This window comes from Acinonyx jubatus, chromosome D2 (genome assembly GCF_027475565.1).
Source record: "Acinonyx jubatus isolate Ajub_Pintada_27869175 chromosome D2, VMU_Ajub_asm_v1.0, whole genome shotgun sequence".
In the NCBI taxonomy this organism is placed as follows: Eukaryota; Metazoa; Chordata; class Mammalia; order Carnivora; family Felidae; genus Acinonyx; species Acinonyx jubatus.
Genome location: NC_069393.1, coordinates 29,864,473 through 29,886,176, shown reverse-complemented (window position 1 = coordinate 29,886,176; position 21,704 = coordinate 29,864,473). Strand labels below are relative to the sequence as shown.

At 58.0% G+C, this 21,704-nt stretch overlaps 1 protein-coding gene across 1 annotated transcript in view; it reads right to left on the bottom strand.

Annotated features, from left to right (window-relative positions):
- LOC106967193 (collagen alpha-1(XIII) chain) overlaps positions 1-21,704 on the bottom strand; it is a 79,564-nt gene that overhangs the window by 23,101 nt on the left and 34,759 nt on the right. Inside the window, exons 15-28 of the mRNA XM_053207058.1 lie at positions 16,001-16,045; positions 15,102-15,134; positions 14,363-14,389; positions 11,824-11,877; positions 10,918-11,004; positions 9,256-9,309; positions 8,065-8,109; positions 7,621-7,686; positions 6,430-6,453; positions 4,677-4,739; positions 3,580-3,624; positions 3,046-3,198; positions 2,336-2,434; positions 778-822 (exon numbers count right to left, since the gene is read on the bottom strand). Coding sequence (XP_053063033.1) covers positions 778-822; positions 2,336-2,434; positions 3,046-3,198; positions 3,580-3,624; positions 4,677-4,739; positions 6,430-6,453; positions 7,621-7,686; positions 8,065-8,109; positions 9,256-9,309; positions 10,918-11,004; positions 11,824-11,877; positions 14,363-14,389; positions 15,102-15,134; positions 16,001-16,045 — 840 coding nt within the window. The remainder of the gene's footprint in view (positions 1-777; positions 823-2,335; positions 2,435-3,045; positions 3,199-3,579; positions 3,625-4,676; positions 4,740-6,429; positions 6,454-7,620; positions 7,687-8,064; positions 8,110-9,255; positions 9,310-10,917; positions 11,005-11,823; positions 11,878-14,362; positions 14,390-15,101; positions 15,135-16,000; positions 16,046-21,704) is intronic.

Here is a 21,704-nt window from a genome sequence, read left to right as displayed (position 1 = left end):
GCATTCCATTAGGAGACCATGCACGTCTACCTCGGTAACCATATCATATCATCAGGTTTGTCTCCCTAAGTGAGGCTGGTGATACTGAAGGTGACCAGGGGCAGGGGACCTCTCTGGGGGCTGGGAAGCCTTGGTGGTCTCTTCCTTGGCTCTGGCTGGGTGGCCTAGGCCCACCCACCAAACGTCCTCTCCCTCACATACCACTGAGCTCTGCTGCTTCCCTGGCTCTTTCCCTGAGCCTACAAATAGGCCCGAATCCCTCTCATCTTGTGAAAATCTGACTTCCATCCTGAGTTCCTCTCCACTGTTGTGTCCTCCTCCCTTCACCAGACATCTCTCAGAGAATAACGCGTCTCTCTGGAAAGCCTGCTTCCGGAGCTTCTAGGCAAACTCCTACAAAGTCTTCAAGACCCTGCTCAAATGCCCCGTCTTCTAGGATGCTCACCTAACTCCTTGAGCTGCTAACCATTGTATGCTTGCTGCTGGGACTGTTGGCTGCATAGAGATGATTCTGTTTCTTTTCCTACCTCCAGACTCTAGCACCGGGAACGAAGTATGGCGGGTGCTCTGTGAACACCAAGGGGGAGACCGTGAACCGGGGCTCTGAGGCCGAGCCTCTATGTTCAGTGAATGTTCAGCTTCTTCCTCGGTCCCTGTGCCGGGCAGTTGTGGGTTTCTTTCTAGAGCACAGGAACCCTGGAGGGGCTGTGGTGTGATGAGACCCCTGTCAACCCCCCCCACCCCCGTGACACAGAAGGTAGGGCAGGTACAACCTACCTCCACTCCTGGGTCTCCCTTCTCCCCGGGCTCTCCTTTCTCCCCCTGTGGGCACAAAACACCACGGTGTGGATGCCGGCCCTCAGGGAGGCTGGCACAGGAATACCCTCAAATGTGTGACAAACCAACCAGCGCTAGACTAGGCCTAGGTGTGACCGGGGAACATCTCGGAGGCTGAGGAGGCAGTCAGCCTGATGGACGATGCCCCGGCAAGGGCCCTGAGATCGCGGTCTTCAAGACTCTGCGGTCCCATGGGGCGCCTGGGTGGCTCAGTCGGTCGAGCGTCGGACTTGGACTCAGGTCACAATCTCACGGTCTGTGGGTTCGAGCCCCACGTTGGGATTCTCTGCCCCTCCCCTGCTCATGCTCTGTCCCTCAAAAATAAACATCAAGAAAAAAAAAAGACTCTGTGGTTCCATCCCACGGGAGGAGAGGCCGATACTGTGCGTGGATCCTGCCGTGCACAGACCCTACAGTGACCCGAGACCTGTTTCTAACCAACAGAATATGGCACCTGGCAAAGGTGACGGGATGTCCCTCCTGTGGTTATGTTACAAGTTCACGGTACAAACTATAACATACACATGTTAAGGCTATGTTAGAAATATGTTACACACACACACACACACACACACACACACACACACAACTAACTCTGTTGGAAGCAGGCACTGAGAGACTCCTGCCGGCCCTGACCTTGAAGAAGCAAGCTGCTCTAATGTGAACTGTCTGTCATGGGGAACAGCCCGCATTGGCAGCCTGGAGTAGCTGAGGGACGCGGCCCTACTATGGCAAGGCACGTGGTCCTACTATGGCATGGATCATGCCAACAGCAGAGAGCTTGGATGAGGACCTGGGTGAGAACAGAGACCAATAGCCTGACCGCAGCCTCGTGAGGCCCTGGGCAGAAGACCCGGTGGCCTAAACGCCTGACCCACAGATACTCTGAGGTCACAGGTGCTCTGTCTTAAGCGGCTGAACTTGTGATTTGCAACGCAGCTGCAGAAATGAATATGGCTCTGGGAACAGAGCAAGGGCCCGTGGTGGGAAGGCGACGAGGAAGCTCCCACACCACATCCAGGAGCAGGTCCCCCGCTCCACACTGGAGGGGACACGTCAGGAGGCCGTGAGCTGTCCCCCTGTCCCATCTGGGTGGGGTAGCCCCAGTTAGTGGCTCCCGAGGGACTCCTGCGCTGGGTCAGAGGTGGGGCGGGTTGACCTCTGAGGTTCTTTATACTTCTAAGAGGAGAATTCTGAGTCTAAGATTCTAGCGCCTTTGAACCAGGCTGGTGCCTGAAGGCAGGGGCTGCAGTGCCGTGAGCGGAGGAAGTGGGAACCACTGTTCACCCTCCAGTCAGTACCCTGCACAGAGTAGCTGCTCATCAAGAGAACACGCCCGCCCCGCACTGAGGCCAGCCAGGCGGGCGGGGGTTAAGGCAGCGTCGTTATAGCGCCGGGCATCGGCTGGGCTGGTGACCACAGCGAGGGCGCCCCTGCTCGCATGCCCTCGTCCACAGCTGCCTGCTGACAACCTTGATACCCTGCCCTCTCGCCTTACTGTAAATCCCGGGAGCCCGATCGGGCCGGGCAATCCTGTTGTTCCGGGTCTCCCTTGGCCACCTGGTTCTCCTTTCTCCCCAGTTGGGCCGTCTAGACCCTACAGATCGACAAAGATTTCTGTTAGTCAAGAGGAAGGTCATCAAGTGGGCCTCTGCGACCAACCGTGGCATGCACACATGGCTCCCTTCCTCCAAGGGCAGGTGTCTAGGATGGTGCCCATTTCACAGATAAAAACCACTGAGGCCCAGAGAAGACTCCCAGGTCAAGTCGGCAGCCTGGCTGGACTGGGTACGGTCCTTTCTTTGTACCTGCAGCCTCTCCGGGGTATCAGGCTTCCGCATACTTTCCAAAGAGGCACATTTACACCTACGACTTCATCGCCTTCCCAACAACCCAGTGAAGGGTCCAGGGGAAGCATTCTTATCCCCATTTTAGAGATGACAGAACAGGTTCTGCAAGGCTCAGCAACTTTCCCGAGGACACAGGAGATGACAGAACAGGACCAGTTCTCCTGAGATAGGAAACTGGCCTTCATAAAAGAAAAGGGGGGCTTGAAGGGAAACCCAGCTGAGTCTCCTGCCCCCACTTCCTGGCTGCAGGTCTCCAGCCCAGGCCGCGGTGGGGACCCTGAGGAAGCCATGCTGGGGTGGCACACTGTGCAGGCATACACGTGTCACAAGGTAGGGTCCCGGCCGGCCCAGCACTCACCGGAGGGCCTGCTTGCCCCGTCTCCCCTTTCTCCCCCTTTTCTCCCGGGCTCCCCACGTGTCCGTCTTCACCCTTCATTCCTGTGGGCCCAGCCTTTCCTGGGGGGCCTTGGGGACCGGGAGGGCCCATGTCGCCTGGTTTGCCTCGAGGTCCCTTTAGAAAATATCAGCAATACTTATTATATACACTAATGGAGAAAAGAGAGAGAGAGAGAGAGGGAGGGAACAGGAAAGAATGGGAGGTCCAAAGGATGTGGCTCTTCAGTGCTTGACTGGCCCAGGTGAAGAGCCTGTCCACTTTCCCTGGGAATTCTAGAAACTTCCAGCCCAGCCCAGCCGGGTCTTCCTGGCTCCTCTGGGGCTAGCAGTGTGGGGCTCAGGCTTGTGTAGGGTTGGCCCCCACCTCCCCTACTCTCTTCCCCACAAGGCTCACACCTGGGCTTCTTCCAGAGCCTTCTGTCCCCCCTCCCGGTCCCCCTGCCAGCCCAGGTCAAGGTCCATCTTCGGAGGCTTGTCTGGGAGTGTCTGTTCTTACCTTTTCCCCATCGTGTCCTGGAGGGCCTGGAAGTCCAATCTCCCCCTGTGACCAGGACAACTAAAGGTCACTCTCAGAGCAGAGACGAATGATAACTGTCATTTATGGGGCGCTTCCTATGTGCCAGGGTCCCCCGGAGGTATGTACTTGCACTGCCTCCATTTCCAGGTGAGGACCCCAGGGCGGAGGTGTGTGCCCAAGGCCTGCGGTCTGTGCAGAGTGGAGCTAGGTCCGAGTCCGGGCCTCCTGGCCCCACAGGCCACATTTTGGCCACAACCTTGCGTGCTGCCACTGAGGGCCCTGGGTACTCCCTGGGGGGCTGTTGTCTCCCAGTGTCCCCCAACCCAGCCCTCCTGTCCCGCCTGCCCCAGGGGGAGCTCCCTGTATCTTCATGTCAACCCAAGCCTCTTCTTTAGGTCAGGGAGGGAGATAAAGGAGGCCTAGTCTCTGTCTTTGAGGCCAGTAAACAACGAGCCACGTCTCCAAGGCAAAATGAGGCTATGAGGAGCAGAGAGGAAAGGGCAGTGAATTCTGCCTGGTAGATCAGGGGAGTCTTCAAGGAAGAGGTGGCCTTTGAGTTGGGCTCACACTATGAGGAGTGGGAAAGGTAGGGGAAGAGGGGAAGGAGCTTCAGGGCAGGGGCCCTCATGAGCAGAGGACAGAGGGGCAAACGTGCAGGGTCTTCTGAGAAAATCACAGGGGTGAGGCAGAATATAAAAGAGCAAAGGCAGGGAGTGAGGGAGGAGGGAGATCGGGGAGGAGCTTAAGTGCCACGTCGCCTGATGGGTGGGTTGGGGGTCCCCACATGGTTTTGCCTGGAGCATGGCTTGTCTAGACCCAGGCTCCAGCACATCAAAGGAGCCTGTGGATTACAGGAGCCCAAGTCAGGCAGCAGAGCCGAGGTGGCCGGTGTGGGGGTGGCTGCCATGTGGGCAAGGTAGGGCCTGGGGCGCCTGGGAGCAGCGGGAGGAGTCACAGGCCAAGTTGCCATGGTGGCTCTGCAGGGAACACTAGAGCGTCACCCATTGGCTTCCGCACCAGGGACACACGCAGTGCCTCAGTGGGGCCCACCCCCCCCTTGTCAAGACAAGTGTTACCTTCTGGCCTGGGATCCCCGGGGCTCCGGGTGGGCCGATTTGCCCGGGAAGACCAGGGGGTCCCTAGGAAAGAAAAGAAAGACCCGTGGAGGAACTTTCCAACCAAGGAGGGGTGGCCTGTTGCCAGAGGGGTGTGTGTGGAGGCTGGTTTCCGGAGATCAATCATTTTCAAACATTTCATCCTTTTCGCAAAGGAAACAGTATGGGGTTCCCACTGTGTAAGGCAGATGAGCCCCGAGTGTGTCTGGATTAGAGTGATGCTCCCCCTCCCCACCGACCTAGAGCCACGCCTAACAGCCTCTCCCTCTTCTCCCTCTGAACACCCCTGGGGGCTCCTGGGCTCCAAGAACATGATTCTGACCTCTCCTGACGGGGCCTTAAAAATGCCTCCAGGAAACAGTCTAAATAGCCATCAGCAGGTGAAGGTCTGCGACGCCCATACACTGAAATATTACTTAGCAGTAAAAAAGGAAGCAGGCACTGGTTCCTGCCAGGCCACGGATGAAACCCAGACACATTATGCTGAGTAAAAGAAGCCAGACACAGATGAGAATACAGTGTGATTCCATTCAAATGACACTCCAAGAAAGGCAGGTGTAATCTACTGTGACAGAAAGCAGATCCGTGGTGCCCCAGGGCTGAGGGTCAGTGTGGGATTGACGCCTGAGGCACATAAAACAACTTTCTGGAGTGACTGGGGTGGAGGATACGTGGGTATGTGCATTCGTCAAAGCTTAGCCAGCTTTACCCAAAAGTGGGTACGTTTTATTGTGTGTAACTCATACTTTGAGGTTGATTTTAAAAGAACCAAGAATTCCATGAAAGTTCTGCTCCGAATACTACTTCAAATAATATACGTTAATGTTCCCAAACGAAGCTCATCGATTCCAGAATCGTGTGATGTTAATACCCACCTCCGGGGTCAGGGGATGCCGTGCCTGGTGCTTGATTCTGGATCTGTACACCCCCTAAGCCTTCTGTGGCACGTGGCCGTGAAAAATAGTAAGTGAAATGAAATCCCAACAGTTGGAGAACTTTGTGATCTCCATAAATATTCACCACAAAAATGCACAGGCCTGTCACTGGTAGGTGCACAAGTAAAACCTGGGCTTGGAATTCTCTGGCTTTCTGAGTGCAGAAAATGAAATTGATTCCTAGGGAAGGTGAAAATGCGGAGGTTGAGTTGCTACTGATTTTTTAGGGTTATGGATTTTATTGGCTGAAGGTTGAGAAAAATGAGAAGCCTAAAAGCATCCTCCTTGGGGCACCTGGGTGGCTCAGTCGGTTAAGCGTCGGACTCTTGATCTCGGCTCAGGTCATGATCTCACGGTTCGTAAGATCGAGCCCCGAGTCGGGCTCTGCACTGACGGTGTGGAGCCTGCTTGGAATTCTCTCTCCCTCTCTCTCTGCCCCTCCCCTGCTCGCACTCTCTCTCTCTCTCAAAATAAATAAATAAACTTAAAAAAGAGCAGCCTCCTCTCTACCTCCATCTCCTTGACACAGCTTTATGGAGAAGCATAGGAGCACGCGGTGGAATCGGCTGTCCAGAGGACAATTGGGACCCCGGGTCGGGGAGGCTCCTGAGACCCCCCTGCTCGGGCTCCCCTCACCCTCTGCCCCAGCACTTCACGGTCGGTCCAAACCCAGATGCCTAGCACCTGCTTTCTGGAAGCTAGACCTCAAGTCCTTGCCCTCCCCTGGCCCCCAGCCCCCAGCCCTCAGCCCTGTATCCAACAGAAAGGGGAAGACTTACCATCAAGGCCAGCGTTCGGATCTCCTGAAAACCAAAGCCATGCAATCAGTTGAAGAACAAGTCCAGAGCCATCTGGAGGCACCCCTTGGCCCAGGCAACGAGGGAGCTGGGCATCCCCTTAGGAGCACAGTAGGGGTAGGCCCTGCTGGTGGGCCCCATGCTTCCCAACACACACCACCCTACCTCTCGCACTGGGCAGACAAGTCCCTACACCTCACCAAATGCTGCTCTGACACTGTCCCACAACAAACTCAGTCAAGTCCCGAAATGGACCGCAGACTTCCCTTCACTTTGCCAAAGCAGGAGGGCACAGCACATCTCTTATTCTCTCTAATCACCGACTGGGACTCTCCCTTGTTCTTTCCTCTTCCCCCCGAGCCCAGATTTCCAGCCTCCGACATACTTCCTCGTAAACAAGGGAGCCACTCAAGATATGGAACCGTATAGGACGATATGGAGCCACTCAAGAAATCAGAGGGACAGCGTTGGCATGAAGTCAGGATTATACACCTTCCAGATGGATTCACAGAGGTACTTTCTTTTGAGCGGTGGTTCTCAACCCCGGGGGTGAGGTTTGGCCCCCAGGGGACTTTTGGGAATGTCTGGAGACATATTTTGGTTGTCACAACTGGGGGAGGGGTGCTACCGGCATCTAGTGGTTAATCACCCTACAACATGCAGGGCACCCCTCCCCCACAACTCCCAACGAGCACGCTCTAGCCATTCATGGCAATACCCTGCTTCAAAGGGTGGGTACCATATGAACTTGAAACGTGATTAAATAGACACGCAAAGGAGATATGTTTCAGAAAGACAGATTCTACCATGTGAAAGGGCTATTGAAGAAACGGGGCTCCAGAACCCTGGATAGGTCAACATCCCACAGGGTGCCAGGATGCTCCGGTTACGGCTCTCAGTTCCCCAGAGCCAGGATAACCCGCCAGCCGGGCCACACCCAGGGCTGGGCCTCCCGGCTGCCAAACGAGGGAGGGGCATTTTCCTGGAGGCTGCAGGCAGAGGCCAAGGGAGACAGAGCAAGGGGGCCTCTCTTCTGGAAGCTCTGCCCATTAGCCTGGCCTCAAGGACACTAACTGGGGTGCTGGGGCGCTCCCTCATCAGGGCCGTGGTGCAGAGCCTTGGAGGCCCCCGGGCATCTCCACATCTCTAGAGTCTGGGTTAGCCCCCACTCACCTGGAGAGCCTCGTTGATGTTCCCATTGTAGTCCACCATTTCTTTGCCTGGTTCCCCCTTGCTGCCCTGCAAGACAAACGTGGTCTCACCCCCGGCCCGGGCCCAGCAACCGCTGCCCGCTGTTAGACGGGATTGTAGCCAACACGGGTGATGCCTGGCTGCACATGGGTGTATCTAGAGCAGCAGGATGGGGAGCCTGTCAGCGGGTCCCCAACACTGAGGCAGGGTGCCCAGAGGTTCCACGACGGACACAGAAGACTCCGTGCGACAGCTGGGGACTAGCCAGGCCTGGAGAAGACCGAGTCCAGTCACGGCTGCGGTCGTGAACCTCCTGCCACAATCTTTCCCTCCCTCTCCGTCAAGACCCAGAGTCCAGCCACCTCGTGCCGTGAGCCCAGGGAAGTGAGACGTCGCACTGGGACTCTGGGCGAGAGACGCACGTACCTTGGGGCCAGCCGGTCCCTGTTCTCCGGCTGCTCCGGGCTCACCCTGTCATACGACAAAGTTGGAGTGAGACGCAGTCAGGGCTGGGTAAGAGAGAAGCTGGGGGCCATCGTAAGGGTCCGTGGAGGGGCCGGGAGGCTCATCTCAGCTCAGGCCAAGAGGCTGCAAACGCCCCTGTGCATTAAAGTGCCGGCTCTACCCCTCCAGGAAGCGTCTCCACCCGAGGGCCCTCTTCTGTGCCTCCCAGCGCCTCTGGGCTCCGCTGCTTTTCACTGGAAGGACATTCTTTCTGTCCTGTGTTAGTTGTTAGGGACTCCACCTGTCTGCCTGGCCACCTCTCCCCAGCCCCTAAGTCAGCCACCTCCTTGGGTGCAGGGACCAGGCCCTTTGCTTCGCTGTATTTCCAGTCAGCTCAAGCAGCAAGAGCTCAGTAACTTTTCGCCAATGGCCTGGGCGGTCGTAATTGCCACGGAAGGACCGTGGGTTCTTCCAGAGGCCTGAGTGTGAAAGCCCCAAACTGCAGGATGGAAAAAGGGAGTTCAGCGTAAGGGGACCACTCAACCTCCCTGGTGGGTGGGGTGGGGGTTGCTCCTGCTGGACAGAGGACAGAGCTATGGGGGAAGAAATGAAAACAAACCACACTTCCAACTGTTCTGGGACAACGTTAACATTCAAGACAAATTTCAAAAGTCAAGATACAAAGTAAAGATAAAGGGACAACAGGCCCTTTAATAGAACTCAGCTCCTGGTGACCCTGCAGTGGGCCAGCTCATGGAGCGTTGAGTCACTGCCACCTGCGGGTAACCTGCCCCTTACCCCCCTGTCCCTACAGCATTTCAGTTGCTGAGCACCTGTGAGGGATGGGGCAGCACCGACCTCACCCTCCCACAGGAAGGAGCTGGAGAGGAGTGGGAGCCCCACCGTTACCAGCCGCATGTAAGCTCACAGAAGCAGAGGCTCTGGGAGGCTCCCTGGCCCAAGCATGCACCCCCGAGCCAGCCTTTGCATGACTGCTGACTCGGGGGAAGGCTCTCCCCAGCCTACAGGAGTGATGGCCCCAGGAGTCACGGCCCATCAGCCTTGTGCCCTGGGGGTCCAGCTGTGGGAATGGCCGCCATGATTCTTTCTCTCTCTCTGCTGGGGCCTGAGCTCCCAAGCTGCCCCTTGTCTTGGAACTGGGGGCCTCTGTACCTTGTCTCCTTGCCGTCCTGGGGGGCCGGCCTGGCCATCAACACCAGCTTCTCCCTGGGGAAGAGGAGAGACACGGGCTGAGGGTGTGCAGGGCAGCTCGGCCGGCTGCCTAAGGGGCCACACGAGGGCCTTGCTGTTGACGTTCTGGGTGTTGAGTGTCTTCGGATCTCCGTCAGTGTCTGCACTGGCTTCTGCTAACTCACCTCCTTCTACTTCTCTGACTCCCACCCAGCCAACCGGGGTCTCACCTCCTCCTGGCAGCCTTCCCTGCCTACTCCCTTCCTCCTCTGAGTTCAGCACGGCTTTCTGGGGTCCATACCGCCCTGCCGGGCCCTTCTCATTTCTTGATTAACACACACAGGCCAGTTCTGTGGCAGCCCCCAGGTGTGGACTGCTGGCCGCCCCTGGCTGCAGGGGGGCAGGTCACTTTGGAACCCGGGACACTTGGCAAGGCACAACTCATCAGGTCCTGCCTGGGAGGCAGAGGGGACCGAGAAGGCCCAGGGCATGTAGGGAGGGGCGCCAGGAGGCCTAGGAGGGGAGGTGCAGAGAGAGATGGGAGGAGGCCCACTGGACATACTTCCCCTAGTCAACATTTTGCCTGGACTTGGAAGGAGGACATAGGTTTGGGAGCAGCCTTCTATCTTTCCTCCTTTTTGTCCCAGGATGCAGGGATAGTCCCCAGACATCCTTGACCCCAGGTCAAGACCCAAGACATGCCAGGTATCCACTCCTTGAGGGGTCGGTGGGACAGACGGGGACAGACTCCGGCCCCGGGGATCCCAGAGCCCAGGTGGCAGGGCCACCTTTGGCAAAGCTGGTGATCATGACAGGGCACGAGCCACAGTCAGGTGGGCATGTGGGGGTGGGCCCGAGACCCTTTCTGCCACTTCATCTCACCTGTCTATGGGCTTCCTTCTGCCCCCAACCCCCTACACTATATCCGTGTGAATTGTGGGTTTGTTTCTCCTGTTAGACTGTGAGCAAGTGGAGGGCAGATTCTCTGCAGCCTTGCAGCCCAGGCGGGGCCCTGCTCACAGCCACCCCTTGACAAACGTTGGTGGGATGAATGTGTGTGTTGTCTGAAATCGTGTCATGAGTCCTTTCCTTACAGGCCAAGAGAAAGAAAGTCCCCATGTCCCTATGCTACTGGTATAAACCAAGTAGCACAAAAGGCACCTGCTTTGGGAAACTCCAATCTTACCGTTGTGTTTCCACCCAGTGCAAGGAAGGTGAGGGCTGTCCCATTTGCAGATGACCCCACTGCTGCCCCCCAGCCCCTTCCCCCCACCCCGTGTGCCAGCACCCAGTGGTGGAGCCCAGCTGATCCCTGATCTTGACTTATTCTGAGCCTGGGTGAGGGGCCTTTCTGTCTATCCTGAGGTTCTGTAGCCATCGGTTCCTGACTCAGTTATATCATAGCCATTTGGATCAATGGGACCATCTATCCGCCCTCTTGACTGTTTCCCTTGCATGGTCAAACAGTCACCACTTGGAATCAGGCCCTCGGTCCAAATTGCCTTTGTAGAATCCACTGGAAACCCCACACATCTGGAGCATGAGAGAGGGCAAGGTGTTCAGGACAGGGTCCCCAAGAATGGGCTGAAGATAAAGGCCACAGACAGCATCCCCCTTGAGTGCTGATCCCACAGGGAAACTCACCTTTGGGCCTGGGGGCCCAGGTAGCCCTGGGGGGCCGGGCTCCCCTCTGCCCCCTCCAAAGGAGTTGCCAGCGTCGCCTTTTTCTCCCTGGGGGTGGAAGGGTGGGAGGATGGGAGGTAAGTTAACCATCACTGTGTCCGTCTAGCTCTGGAAGTTGGTGGCTGATCCCTGTCTTTTCCCCCCTCATGGTTCCACGGGGTGGAGATAGCAGACCACCCCTCGGTCCAGGCCGGGCCCAGAGGCCCTCAGAAGCCTGGCTTGGTCTTATGGGCCGTGGGATGTGAGCAGACAATGGAGCCAGCTACTGCAGGGGAACAGGTAGGGAGCTAAAACAGGAGACCCATCGTGACTTGGGTCTAGACTCTTTCTCAGACTGTGTCCATGGACACTTCCTTCAGCGGGTGGGGAATATTTGGCATGTGAAAAAAGGAGTCTGGTGGCCAAAGGATGTCAGGAAAGGCAGAGTGAAATGGAGCAGGGCAGGCTCCTTCCCTGCAGGGTGCTCTGAGGCCCTGACGGGCTAGGGTGCCCTGTGCCATCCCAAGGGGCCTGTGTTATGCAGCTCTCTCCAAACGTATTTGACCTCTAGTCTTTTGTTTTGTTTTAAATGGACCGTCTGATGGATCTCATGTACTAGGGGGTGCATTTTCAGAGCTGGTGCAAAGAGATCTGACAAGGTCATAGCTACTGGTCTTTGAATATAGGCGGTTTTTTGTTTTGTTTTGTTTTGTTTACCAATCAGGGCCTCCCACGTGGTACCCCACACAATAAGCTAGCTGCGTTGCAGTCGCTTTCCCCCAATCTGGGAGGGACACCTCCCGTGCCGGGGCCCGTGTGAATGGTCAGGTGCGGATGAACACCAAGGCCTTTACACGGAGCCACCATTCAGAGCTTGCCAACACCCACCTTCTGCCCCAGGAGGCTGAGCAGCCCGGGGGAGCCTGCAGCCCCCTTTTCGCCCTGTGGAGGAAATGCAGACAGTGCAGGGTTAGGACCTGCTTCTCCAGGACAACCGGGAAGGCACCGGCCCCACCAGCATGGAGCTGAGGCTTTCTCTGTCCTGCTTCCCTCCCCCTCTGTGGGCCATTTCCTGAAAGACTCCATTTCCTGCCAGACCCCCATCTGCACCTGACTCCTCCCTTGGGCCACTTCATACTGGTGACGGCCTGCCTCCCTGGTCTCCTGTTCCCATACGGGCTGGGCCCTCATCATTCACGAAGCGACAGGGACCAAGAGCACTTAGCCCCTTTTGGGGTCTCCTGGGGACAGGTGAACGGTTTAGAAGGCCGGTAGTCGGGGAAGCTCTTTTAAGTACTCTGCTCTTTTCATTTTTTAAAACGTCCAGCATTCAGAGCTCCCTGGTCTCTGCCTCCCTCCTCCCTGCCTCCAGGGAAGACAAAAACCATCTAACCATATTTTGAGAAGTTTGCTTCCTGTTATGGGTTGACTCGCGTCCTCCCCAAATTCGTATGTTGACGTTCCAACTGCCCGAATCTCAGAACGTGACCCTCTTGGGAAATAGTGCCATCAGAGATGCAATTAGCCAAGCTAGGAGAGTCATACTGGAGTGAGGTGGGCCCCTAATCCGTACGACTGGTGTCCTTGCAAGAGGGGAAGTTTGGACACGGACATGCATACAGGAAGAACACCATGTCAGGATAAGGCAGAGACCGGGGTGATAATTCTCCACGCCAGGGGACACCAAGGCTGCCGGCAAACCAACAGAGAGGAGGGAAGGACAGAGCAGACCCTCCTTCATGACCTGCAGAAGCAGTGAGCCCTGCTGACTCCTCGATCTCAGACTTCCGGGCTGCAGCACTGCGGGACAGTGACTTTCTGTGGTTTGAGCCACATAGTCTGTGGTCCTTTGTCAGGGCGGCTCTAGCAGACTAACACCCCTGGCTAAGCATCTTCTTCCGCCACGAAGAACTCTTCCCATGACACGCGTCACAGGGCCCTGCTCTCGCTGCGCAGGTGAAGCGGCACCGTGGCTATGCGGGACCCCTCGCGGCCTCAGTGACAGAGCCAGGTCGGGCCCCCGCGTCCGCCGAAGCTCCGCCTTCTACACCATGGAGACGGCACTTTGCGCCCACAGAGTGTCTCCTACGGGGAGGGCACCCCCAAAAGAACCCCTGCAGGCCAACGCTAGAGGGCGCATTCTCCACAGCCCCGTGGCTGCTGGTTCTCCTAGGTAATAATACACACTGAGGGCCCCGGGGGTCATAATTCGCCAGATGTCTCGATGATTTTTGCCGCTGGAGCCACAGAAGATGCTGCACCAAGTCTTCAGGTGGCCTCCCCTTGCCACCTGACGGCGCATAGAAGCTGAGTGACAAAATAGCCAGAAGCTGCTCCAGGGAGGAGAGGAATGCTGGGGAAGGGCCCACGTGCTGGGAGGAAAGGGAGTCCTGGGGCCCCAGCAGGTCCTGCTTTGCCTGGGCCGTGCCTTAACTGGGGTCTGCCCTGCCACAGGCCGAGTCTGAAGGGAAATGATACAGGTGCTGCCCCACGAGGTCCTGGGGGATGGAAGGGGGGGAAGGCCTTCCTTCTGCTGGTCTTTCCTCCTGGGTCACCAACACTTTCAAGGAGGGAGGGTGTGTTCCCGAGTGCAGGATTTCTGAAGCTTTGCCGGGCCATCCCGGCACTCCCTCTTTCTGGGGACACATGCACCCCCCCAGCACACCGCAGGCAGCACACCAGCCATGGGGGTGGGGCAGGGAGTGGGAGACCAGCAGAGGCCAGGATGGAGGGGACACACGCTCAAAGACACAATATCCTACCCTCTGCCCCCTCTTCCCCGGCAAACCTGGGGGCCCTGGCTTCCCTGCTGCTCCTGGGTCTCCCTTTGGGGTAAGAAGAGAAAGTCACTGATAAGAGGATGGGCGTGGTGAGGGGTATGGCGGACAGTGATCATAAACCAGTGTTTCCAGAATACTAGTCCCATAAGATGTTACTCTTAAAAAAAAGGATGATCTAGTCAAAAGAAAGTTTGGAAAATGCTGCACCAGAAATTACAGTTTTAGAGCTTCCCAACACACATACGGCATCTTAAAGGTTCTGAGAAGGCCTGCAGTAAAGCAACCTGTGAACTATTTTTTACGTCTGTATTTCCCAAACACATCTGACCATGGAAGCTTTTTTCATGTTACGTCTCTTACAGTCCCAGACAAGAGAGACAGAGCCCTGCAGGCACAGGGGACAATAGTTACTGCCTGCTGGAGCTGGTGTGTAGGCAAGCTATCCGAGCTTCCCAGACCAGAATGCAGGGAGTGGGAGGCAATCCTGCCCAGCAGGCCCCTCCTGGGTGGGCTGTCCTCCGCTCAGCCAAGTCCCCAGCTCCGGGTCAGCCTCAGGGGGACCAGGAGCATAACAACGGCAGCCACTGTCACCTCCACCCCATGCTTGATGCTCCGTGCAGCCCAGGACATTCCCTCTGTATCAGTACCTTGGCTCCTGGGGTCCCCGGCTCACCCTGCGTGGAAAAAAAAAGAAGACTCAGGTAAAGAGACGAGGGAGAGAGAGAGAGAGCGAGCAAGCTAGTGTAGGAGCCATTAAGCAAAGGTACTCATGGGGTAGGTGAAGCATCTGGCCAGCCCACGGCTTTCCTCTGCCCAGGCCTCAGGTCCCAGGCCAAAGGAGGCCTCCCGGACGATTCCGTACCCTTCCCCTCGGTGGCGATGTGGCAATGTGAATGCCAGCGAGGCACCCCAGGTGGAGGGAGGGGAAGGAACGGGCGTTGGCTTTGGACAAGGTGCCCCCTGTGAGTGGACCTGCCGGGAGATCCACATTTGTGCTTTGGGGGTCCGCAACCATCTGCCTACCAACCCAACGGGTGGCTCGGGTGGGGTTCAGGAGAAGGTCTCCTGTTCCCTGCTCTGAAGCTTGGCAAGCACACAGCTGCTGAATTCTGAGGGACGAAGGAAAACGCTGGGCAGGGGGGTGAGACCTTTAGTTGAGGCTGGTAAACCTTCGCTACTTACTTTGCAAGGCTTAGTTAAGCCTCTCTTGCTCAAGTTGTGCATAAGGGCCTAAATGTGGCCTTAAGAGAAGTGTTTCTGAATCCTGTCTGCCCCCTCCTTGGTCCAGCGGCCAACCCACTGAGTCCCTGAAGGCCCGATTCTGTCTTCCTCTCCCCTTTCCCCCCATCCTGCCCCTTGTGTGTTGAGCGACAACGTTCCACCGACCTTCATCCCCGACACGGTGATTCCGGGAGCCCCCTGGCAGAGAGAAGAGGAGGCGTGGTGACTTTCTGCAGTTGGGACAGGCACGGAGGGAGCGGCCCGCCTCCCGGCCTCCCCTTGAGGGGGATGTGGAGCCAGACCACTGGCTTCTGCCCGCTGTCCAGACCCTCAGCAGGGGTGGGTGGCTGAGTGTGGCACAGGGAGAGCGGGCCCCGAGGAAGGAGGAGGCTCTGTGCCGGTGAGCTCCCCAGGCTTCCCAGCCGCCTGCTCAGGGGGCCCAGGGGGACCCAGATGGGGGTCTCTCTGGGATGCAATGTGGGGAGGGCTTCCGTGGGACAGGAAAGGAGGAGGAAGAGGAGATGGGAAGGAAGGAGGGTGGAAGGGAAAGCCGCACGGCAGGGGAGAATGGGACGTGGCTGATTTGACCCCTGAGCCTGCAAGTGGGGTTCTTCTCACAGAGAGCTCTCTGGGCCTGTGCCCTCATGGACTGGGGAGCAACCGGGAGCGAACCCCATTTCCACATCAGCCCAGGACCAACCACTTGGAGGTAAACAGGCTGCCAAAGGCACCCCTCAGTAAATCCCAAGTGGAGGTGATTTTTAGGGAGTCCCTACCCCCCGCGTGGGACTGCAGCCAGGGCTGGGGTGACCCGGGAAGCTTTGTAACGACCCAGAGATGCCCAGGAGGTGGCCTGGCCACTTCAGGGCACTGGTGAGTGTCGGCTCACGGGAAGAACGGGCTGGCACAGCAAGGGGAGAGGGCTGGGGAGATATGTACCCGCCTTCCCGTCTTCACAGCGGCACATGGGCAGGAGGAGTGGGGCCTCCGAGGTGTCCCAGGGCTTGGGAGAGAGAGCTGGGGCTCAGGCAGGGGCTGCCTGGGATGGGGTGAGGGGCACGTACCTTGGCTCCGTGTTTGCCCGGCATCCCCGGCATGCCTCGTTCTCCCTGAAGGAAGAAACAGAAGAAACGCTGAGGAGAGGGCCTGACTCGCCTGAGGCCCTCGGCCCTTGAAGCATGGCCTGCAAGGATGTCAACGAGGCGTCCATCCTGGTTGGTCTGGAAGCCCGGGACGGCCATGCAGCTCACGCTGAGCTTGGAGGACCTGCCACCACCGGCGGCCACCACAGGCCACGTGAGCTCACGGAAGGGCCCAAGTCCCAGAGCGCAGATCACGGTGCAGGAAAGGCGCCCAGCGAGACGGGGCTCACCAGCCGAGTCTGAGTCCTGAGGGGGCTGCGGGGGGAGCTATTCCAGATCTGCCACCAGCCAGGGGCCCCACTGGCTCGGAGCTCAGTGCAGCAGGGCCATGGGTGGAAGGGGTTGCTTGGCCATCACCGGTGTCCCCTCCCTCCAGGTCCCCCCTGGCCCTTCTGGCCCTATTTTCTGGTGCCTGCTGGCTGGGCCACTTCCTCCCGGCCTCCTGGGGTCTAACTCCTCCAGAGGGCGTGGCGGAGGGTGGGCCTTGGTTTGGGGGGCGGGGACTGTGGGTGGGGGCAGGGCTGCGCCTGGAACCCATCCAGAGGCCCCGAGGGGGCTGTGGCTTCAGGACACTGTGGGGTTTGCTCTACTATCTCAGCAGCGTCCCATCTTTCTCCTCAGCTTCTTTGACCTTCCCCGTGAAAATGCCACACCTGTGGGGCCGGGCTGTGAGCTCAGGAAGGACAGGAGGTAGATGGGGCTGGAGATGACAGCCAGCGACAAATGGAGGTCAAGCGGAGACGATGAGTCAAGACTCACCTACTGGGTCAGTGAAGTCGGGGGTGGGGGTGCTCAGGAGAGGAAGGAAGGCAGCTCCTGTCGCCATGAGCTGAACCCGAGATGAAGCCCCGGCCAGGGCTCTGAATGCCGAGCAGTGACAGGTGACAGCCACGAGCCTGCGGCAGCTGCTCGCCTCTGAGCACATCTGAAGGCTTTGGAGGGCAACGCGGGGCCCTGACAGACCCTGTCCCGGCCCAGCCTCCCCACTCGGGTCTCAAGAGCTGTGGCCTTCGGGCCAGGCTGCAGTTCCCACACAGGCTTCGGGGCGAGGGGTGACCTGGCCCCACCCGGCCCCCGTCTTTTCCGCTGCCCTCACCCCGTCTCCGCTATCTTCTGGGAAGTCCTGCCCACCCTTCTGCTCGCCAAAGCTAGAACGTCTTCCAACCTCTGTCCTGCATGACCGGGCCTCCACGCGGGCCTCCGGCTAAGCTCCCCCGTGCACAGGCTGGACAATAACTCTCCCCACTTCAAAACAGCCGGCAGGGGTGGGGGGGGAGCTGGTCACATACCACGTCCTCTGTGAAGGCTTTTGCTATGCACTATAACCCAGCGCTGGCTCTTCAGCATGGCAGGGACCACTGTGCATCTGTAATGTGCACGCACGGCCAGTGTCTGCCTGGGATGGTTCACCTCCATCCTCTTTGGCCTAAGTCTCTGTATTCTGCAACAGGCCCGGAATCTTTAGCTCTAAACGCGGGAGCCCTTCTTCACCCTGGCCCACCAGGACCCCTGAACCACAGGCAAGGTCAGCGGAGCTGTACTCGGAGAGTGAACACAGCAGACGGGTCAGCGCCCCAGGTCTGCCCCAGCCACCGAGTTCCGGGAAATCCCTCTTCCGGGCCATTTACTGTGCCTGCCTTGTGTCTGGCATGGGGCTAAGTGCTTTCCAGCTTCCCTGTATTCAATCTCCAAGACTCTTCTCCGACGTGGGAATTGATGCTATTCCTGTTTCCCAGGTGAGCAAACTGACTCAGAGAGAGAGGCCAGGTATGATCGCCAAGGTCGTGCAGAGCAGGGATTGGAACACAGGTCTTTTGTCTGCCAAAGCCCAGGTACCCATTTCTCTAAGCTGACCCCAAGCATCAGATGGGCTGATTCTATAGTCCCTCTCTGCTGGAGGCCCCTCAGGTCTGTGCCTCATAGGGGTGAGTGGGTCAACTCATTGGGGGGCTCATTGGGTAGCTCACTGGGGGGCTGGGTCTTTGACCACAGGCATGGCCCAGAGGGAAGAGCTGGGTAGGGCCCCACCTGCCAGCACAGGTCTGCTCTGTGGCCAGCAGAGGGTGCCACAGGACCTCATCAGAAAACTGGCGCTTGTGACCATGATGGTGTCAGAGCCCGTTCCCCGCAGTAGCGCCAGCTGAGGGCCCCTGTCATCCTTTCCTTCAAAGAACCAGAATCTCCTGCTAACATTCCAACTGGCCCTAAGACACCAGGTGCCGGGAGGCACAGGTGGGAGATCGGCTTGGGTGCCCCTGACTATTCAGCCCTTCTTCCCTTGTCCTTCCCTCAGCCTTTCCTCAATGCCCCTGCCAGCCTCTTCCCACCCCGATCTGGGGAAACCGGCTGGAGTCAAGAAAGGCCGTGTGACCCTGGGTAAGCCACCTTCCCTCTCTGGGTCCAGGATCCTCACCTGCAACGTGAGTTAGATTGGAGATCTCCCACCTACCCCTGCCCCACCCACTTTCTCCAATCACCCCCAGCCCTGCCTAAGTGAGGCCTTCAGTGGGGCGAGAGGTCAGAGCTGGGGAGGGGCCCCTGGGTCTGTTGGCATCTCCAGAATGAGGCTGTCGGGGTGGGAGTTTAGCTGTGGGGGGAAAATGCTGGTCTAGGAGCATTTGGTCTAGCATGCTGGTCTAGGAGGGGTCTCAGTGGGTCTCTGCTTTCCTTCCCTCCTACCTGGGGGTGGGGGACACCTGCTGATGCTTCAAGAAGGGGGGTGGCGGGTCTGCCCAAACCCCGCCTCTGGGCTTCTGTCTCCAACCTCAGCAGAAGCAGTGACACCAGCGAGTGAAGGTTTCTGGCTAATTGGGGTTGTCTTCAACCCGTGCCAGCTCGTATGAAAGGACAAAACCATCCACTCCAGGGAAATCTGGGCCCCTTGGAGCCTAAGGAGGCAGCCCTCCTCGTTAGCGTGGCTGACCTTTGCCCCTTCCCTCCCCTCTGGGTCAAGTCTTTTAATTCTGCAGGCGACCCAGGCTCCCTTGATCCCATTCTCAGGCCTCCCTCACTCCCACCCCTCTGCTGGGCAGGAAGCAGGGGCGCCCCCGCTGACCCCACCCTGCAGGCTCGTTCCACTCTCATCAAGCCGGGCCTACCCCAGCCTGACCTCTGCCCTGGGGACTGGCCTGGCCCTACTCTCGGAAGCACTGATTCCTGGATCTGTGAGGTGAGACAGGGGTGAGTCATTGTCAAGGACTTCAGGGTGGCTGTGGGCAAGGGCACCTGTTTGCAGGGAGTGAGAAGCGAGCTTCTGGGGGCTATCGCTAAAAGGGGGACCATGACACCTTTGTTCCCACAGTTTTTCCCCTCCATGTGTCTTTGTGGGGGCAGATTTACAAGCTCCTTCTTTCCAATTAAAAGTATTCCCCTTCAAAAGGTTTAAGTTTGGAATTGTGCTAAATTTCGATTCACTAACTTACTAGTGTCTTTATCTCGGGTGCGGAGGGAGTCCTCAAAGTGTGTCCAAGTCCAAGATCCCCAATTTAACTCCTCTATATTTGCCTTCTCTTGTCTTCCCAGGGGGCCCCAGGAGCTCCCCCAGCGGGCTCCTGGAGACCCCTGCTGGGCCACCCTGCAGCTGCGGAGGCGGGCACCCCAAGTCTTGCCCCAGGTGCACAAAGCATGGATGGCACAGGCTGCAGTGGGAGCAGGCCAGCGACCCCCAGGCCGGGACATCCCACCACTTGGGAGGCTGGCTCTTGACCCAAGAGGCTATCAAGAACCAATGCCCGATTGCTGGCCGGGAAGGGGTAGATTCCAATCATTGTGGCTTAGAGAGCTCTGGGTGAGCACAGGTGGGTAGAGCAGGGGCTGCCTGCAATGACCTTGAAGGCCTGCCCTAGCCCTGACTTTTATGAGGCCACTGACTCTCCAGCTGGGCCTTGTACAGGAGCGCCTTGTGGCATCAGTAGGGTTTCTTTTCTGGTCCCCACTTCCAGGTGGAGGGACCCATCATTTACTGAGACGACAGGATAAAAGCCGGCTCCTTGGAGCACAAAATGGCCACGCTCCTGTCCCGTGGGAGCAGCCTCTTAATTGGTGATTTACTGCTTGTTGAACAAGCGGGGCAGGGACTTGGCAAGAAGACATAGGCTGGAGGGAGGTGGGGGGCTTCAAGGTCAGCTCCCAGCCAAGCGCAGGTCAGGCCAGAGGAGTGTGGGGTGATGCAGGGACCTCCCTAGCGTGAAGCTCCCTCTGCAGCCGGAGGGCGGGAGGGCCGGGCAGAGCAGCTCCACACACAGACTCTTTTGTTCTCTGCAGGGAGGAGGAAGGCCTGTCTGAGTGTGGGGAGTGGAAGGCTGCAGGGAAGGGAGGAGGTGGGGGTGTGTGGGGGGAGGCCAGCAGGCGGCTCAGGCCTCGGGCCTGGCCCAGGGCCCTTTCCCGGGCTGGGAAAGCTGGGTGAGGAGGGCTAATGTCTCTCTTTCCTCTAAAGGGTTCCTAGGACTCCCTTCCAGGAAAAGGCAGCTCATTTCCTTCTTCGCTGCTCTAGCCAGCTCCAGACAGGAGAGGCCTGGAACCAGGGGGATGCCAGGCCCTCCGGTAATTAGGACCGGCAGGAAGTGATCTTGGGAATTACCGGGGTCAGGCGCCCCATTGAAGGCCAGGGTTTTGGAAGGGCGGCTGGCTTGTAATCTCGATTTGAGATCGGTTGATTTTGTAGTTAGCTCCAAAAAGAAAAGTCAGCTCTAATTAATCTGTGGACTTTGGAGTGTGGGAGAAACAGGGCCCAGAGAGCACAGGCTAGGGGCTGGAGGTCGGCGGGGTGAGACTCCCAGTCCTCGCGAGGCCTCAGATCTGAGGCCTATGTCGGGGATCCCTGATCTGCTTTAACTGAAACAGTCTGGATGTTCCCACTGGGATTTCATGGTTGTGAAAGAAAGTGCTGTCCCCACCCCAGAAGGCTCCTGCAGCCACGGCTGCCCTCGGCATGGAGCCCGGGGCTGCACGTGAGTGCCCTGTGGAGCCTGGGGTTGCTCAGGCCCTCTGAGAGCCACAGGGGTGCGAAGGGGGGGTCTCAGGCATAGCTGTGGTGGGGCCCTGAGACAAGCTGCCTTCTCCTGGTTTTACTGAAGGCCTGGTACCATGCTAACTCCTTGGGGCAATCATTCGGGGTGGCGGGGGCGGGGGGGGGGGGGGAGGAGGAGGAATCAAGGCCAATGGACAAAAAGCGCTCCACTTCCTGGGCTCTTGGACCGAAATGCACCAAGGCCCCCGAGTTCTGCTCGCAGAGAGCCTGGGAAGCTCAGAGAAAGGCCTGAATCCAGCCACAGCCTTTTCTCATGGGAAGGAGATCAGCCCACCCCCACCCGTCTTCCTTCTGGGGGAGGAGGGCCTAGCGGAAATCATGGCCACCCCCCACCCCTGCCCCCCACCGCCCTGCCATAAGGCCCAGGTAGTAAAGTCATTCAGAGCAAGGATGGCAAAGACGCGGGGATCAGACAGAACTGGGTTACTACTTCCTGCCTGTGGACCTTCTGGAACTCACCTCTTTGGGCCTCAGTTTGCTCATCTGTAAGTTAGGGTTAAGAATAAAACCTTCCTCACAGGGTTGCTATAGGGATCCAGGAACATGATGTATGCAAAGTGCCACGTACGCAGACTGGCGTGTTGAAAAGACCCGGTG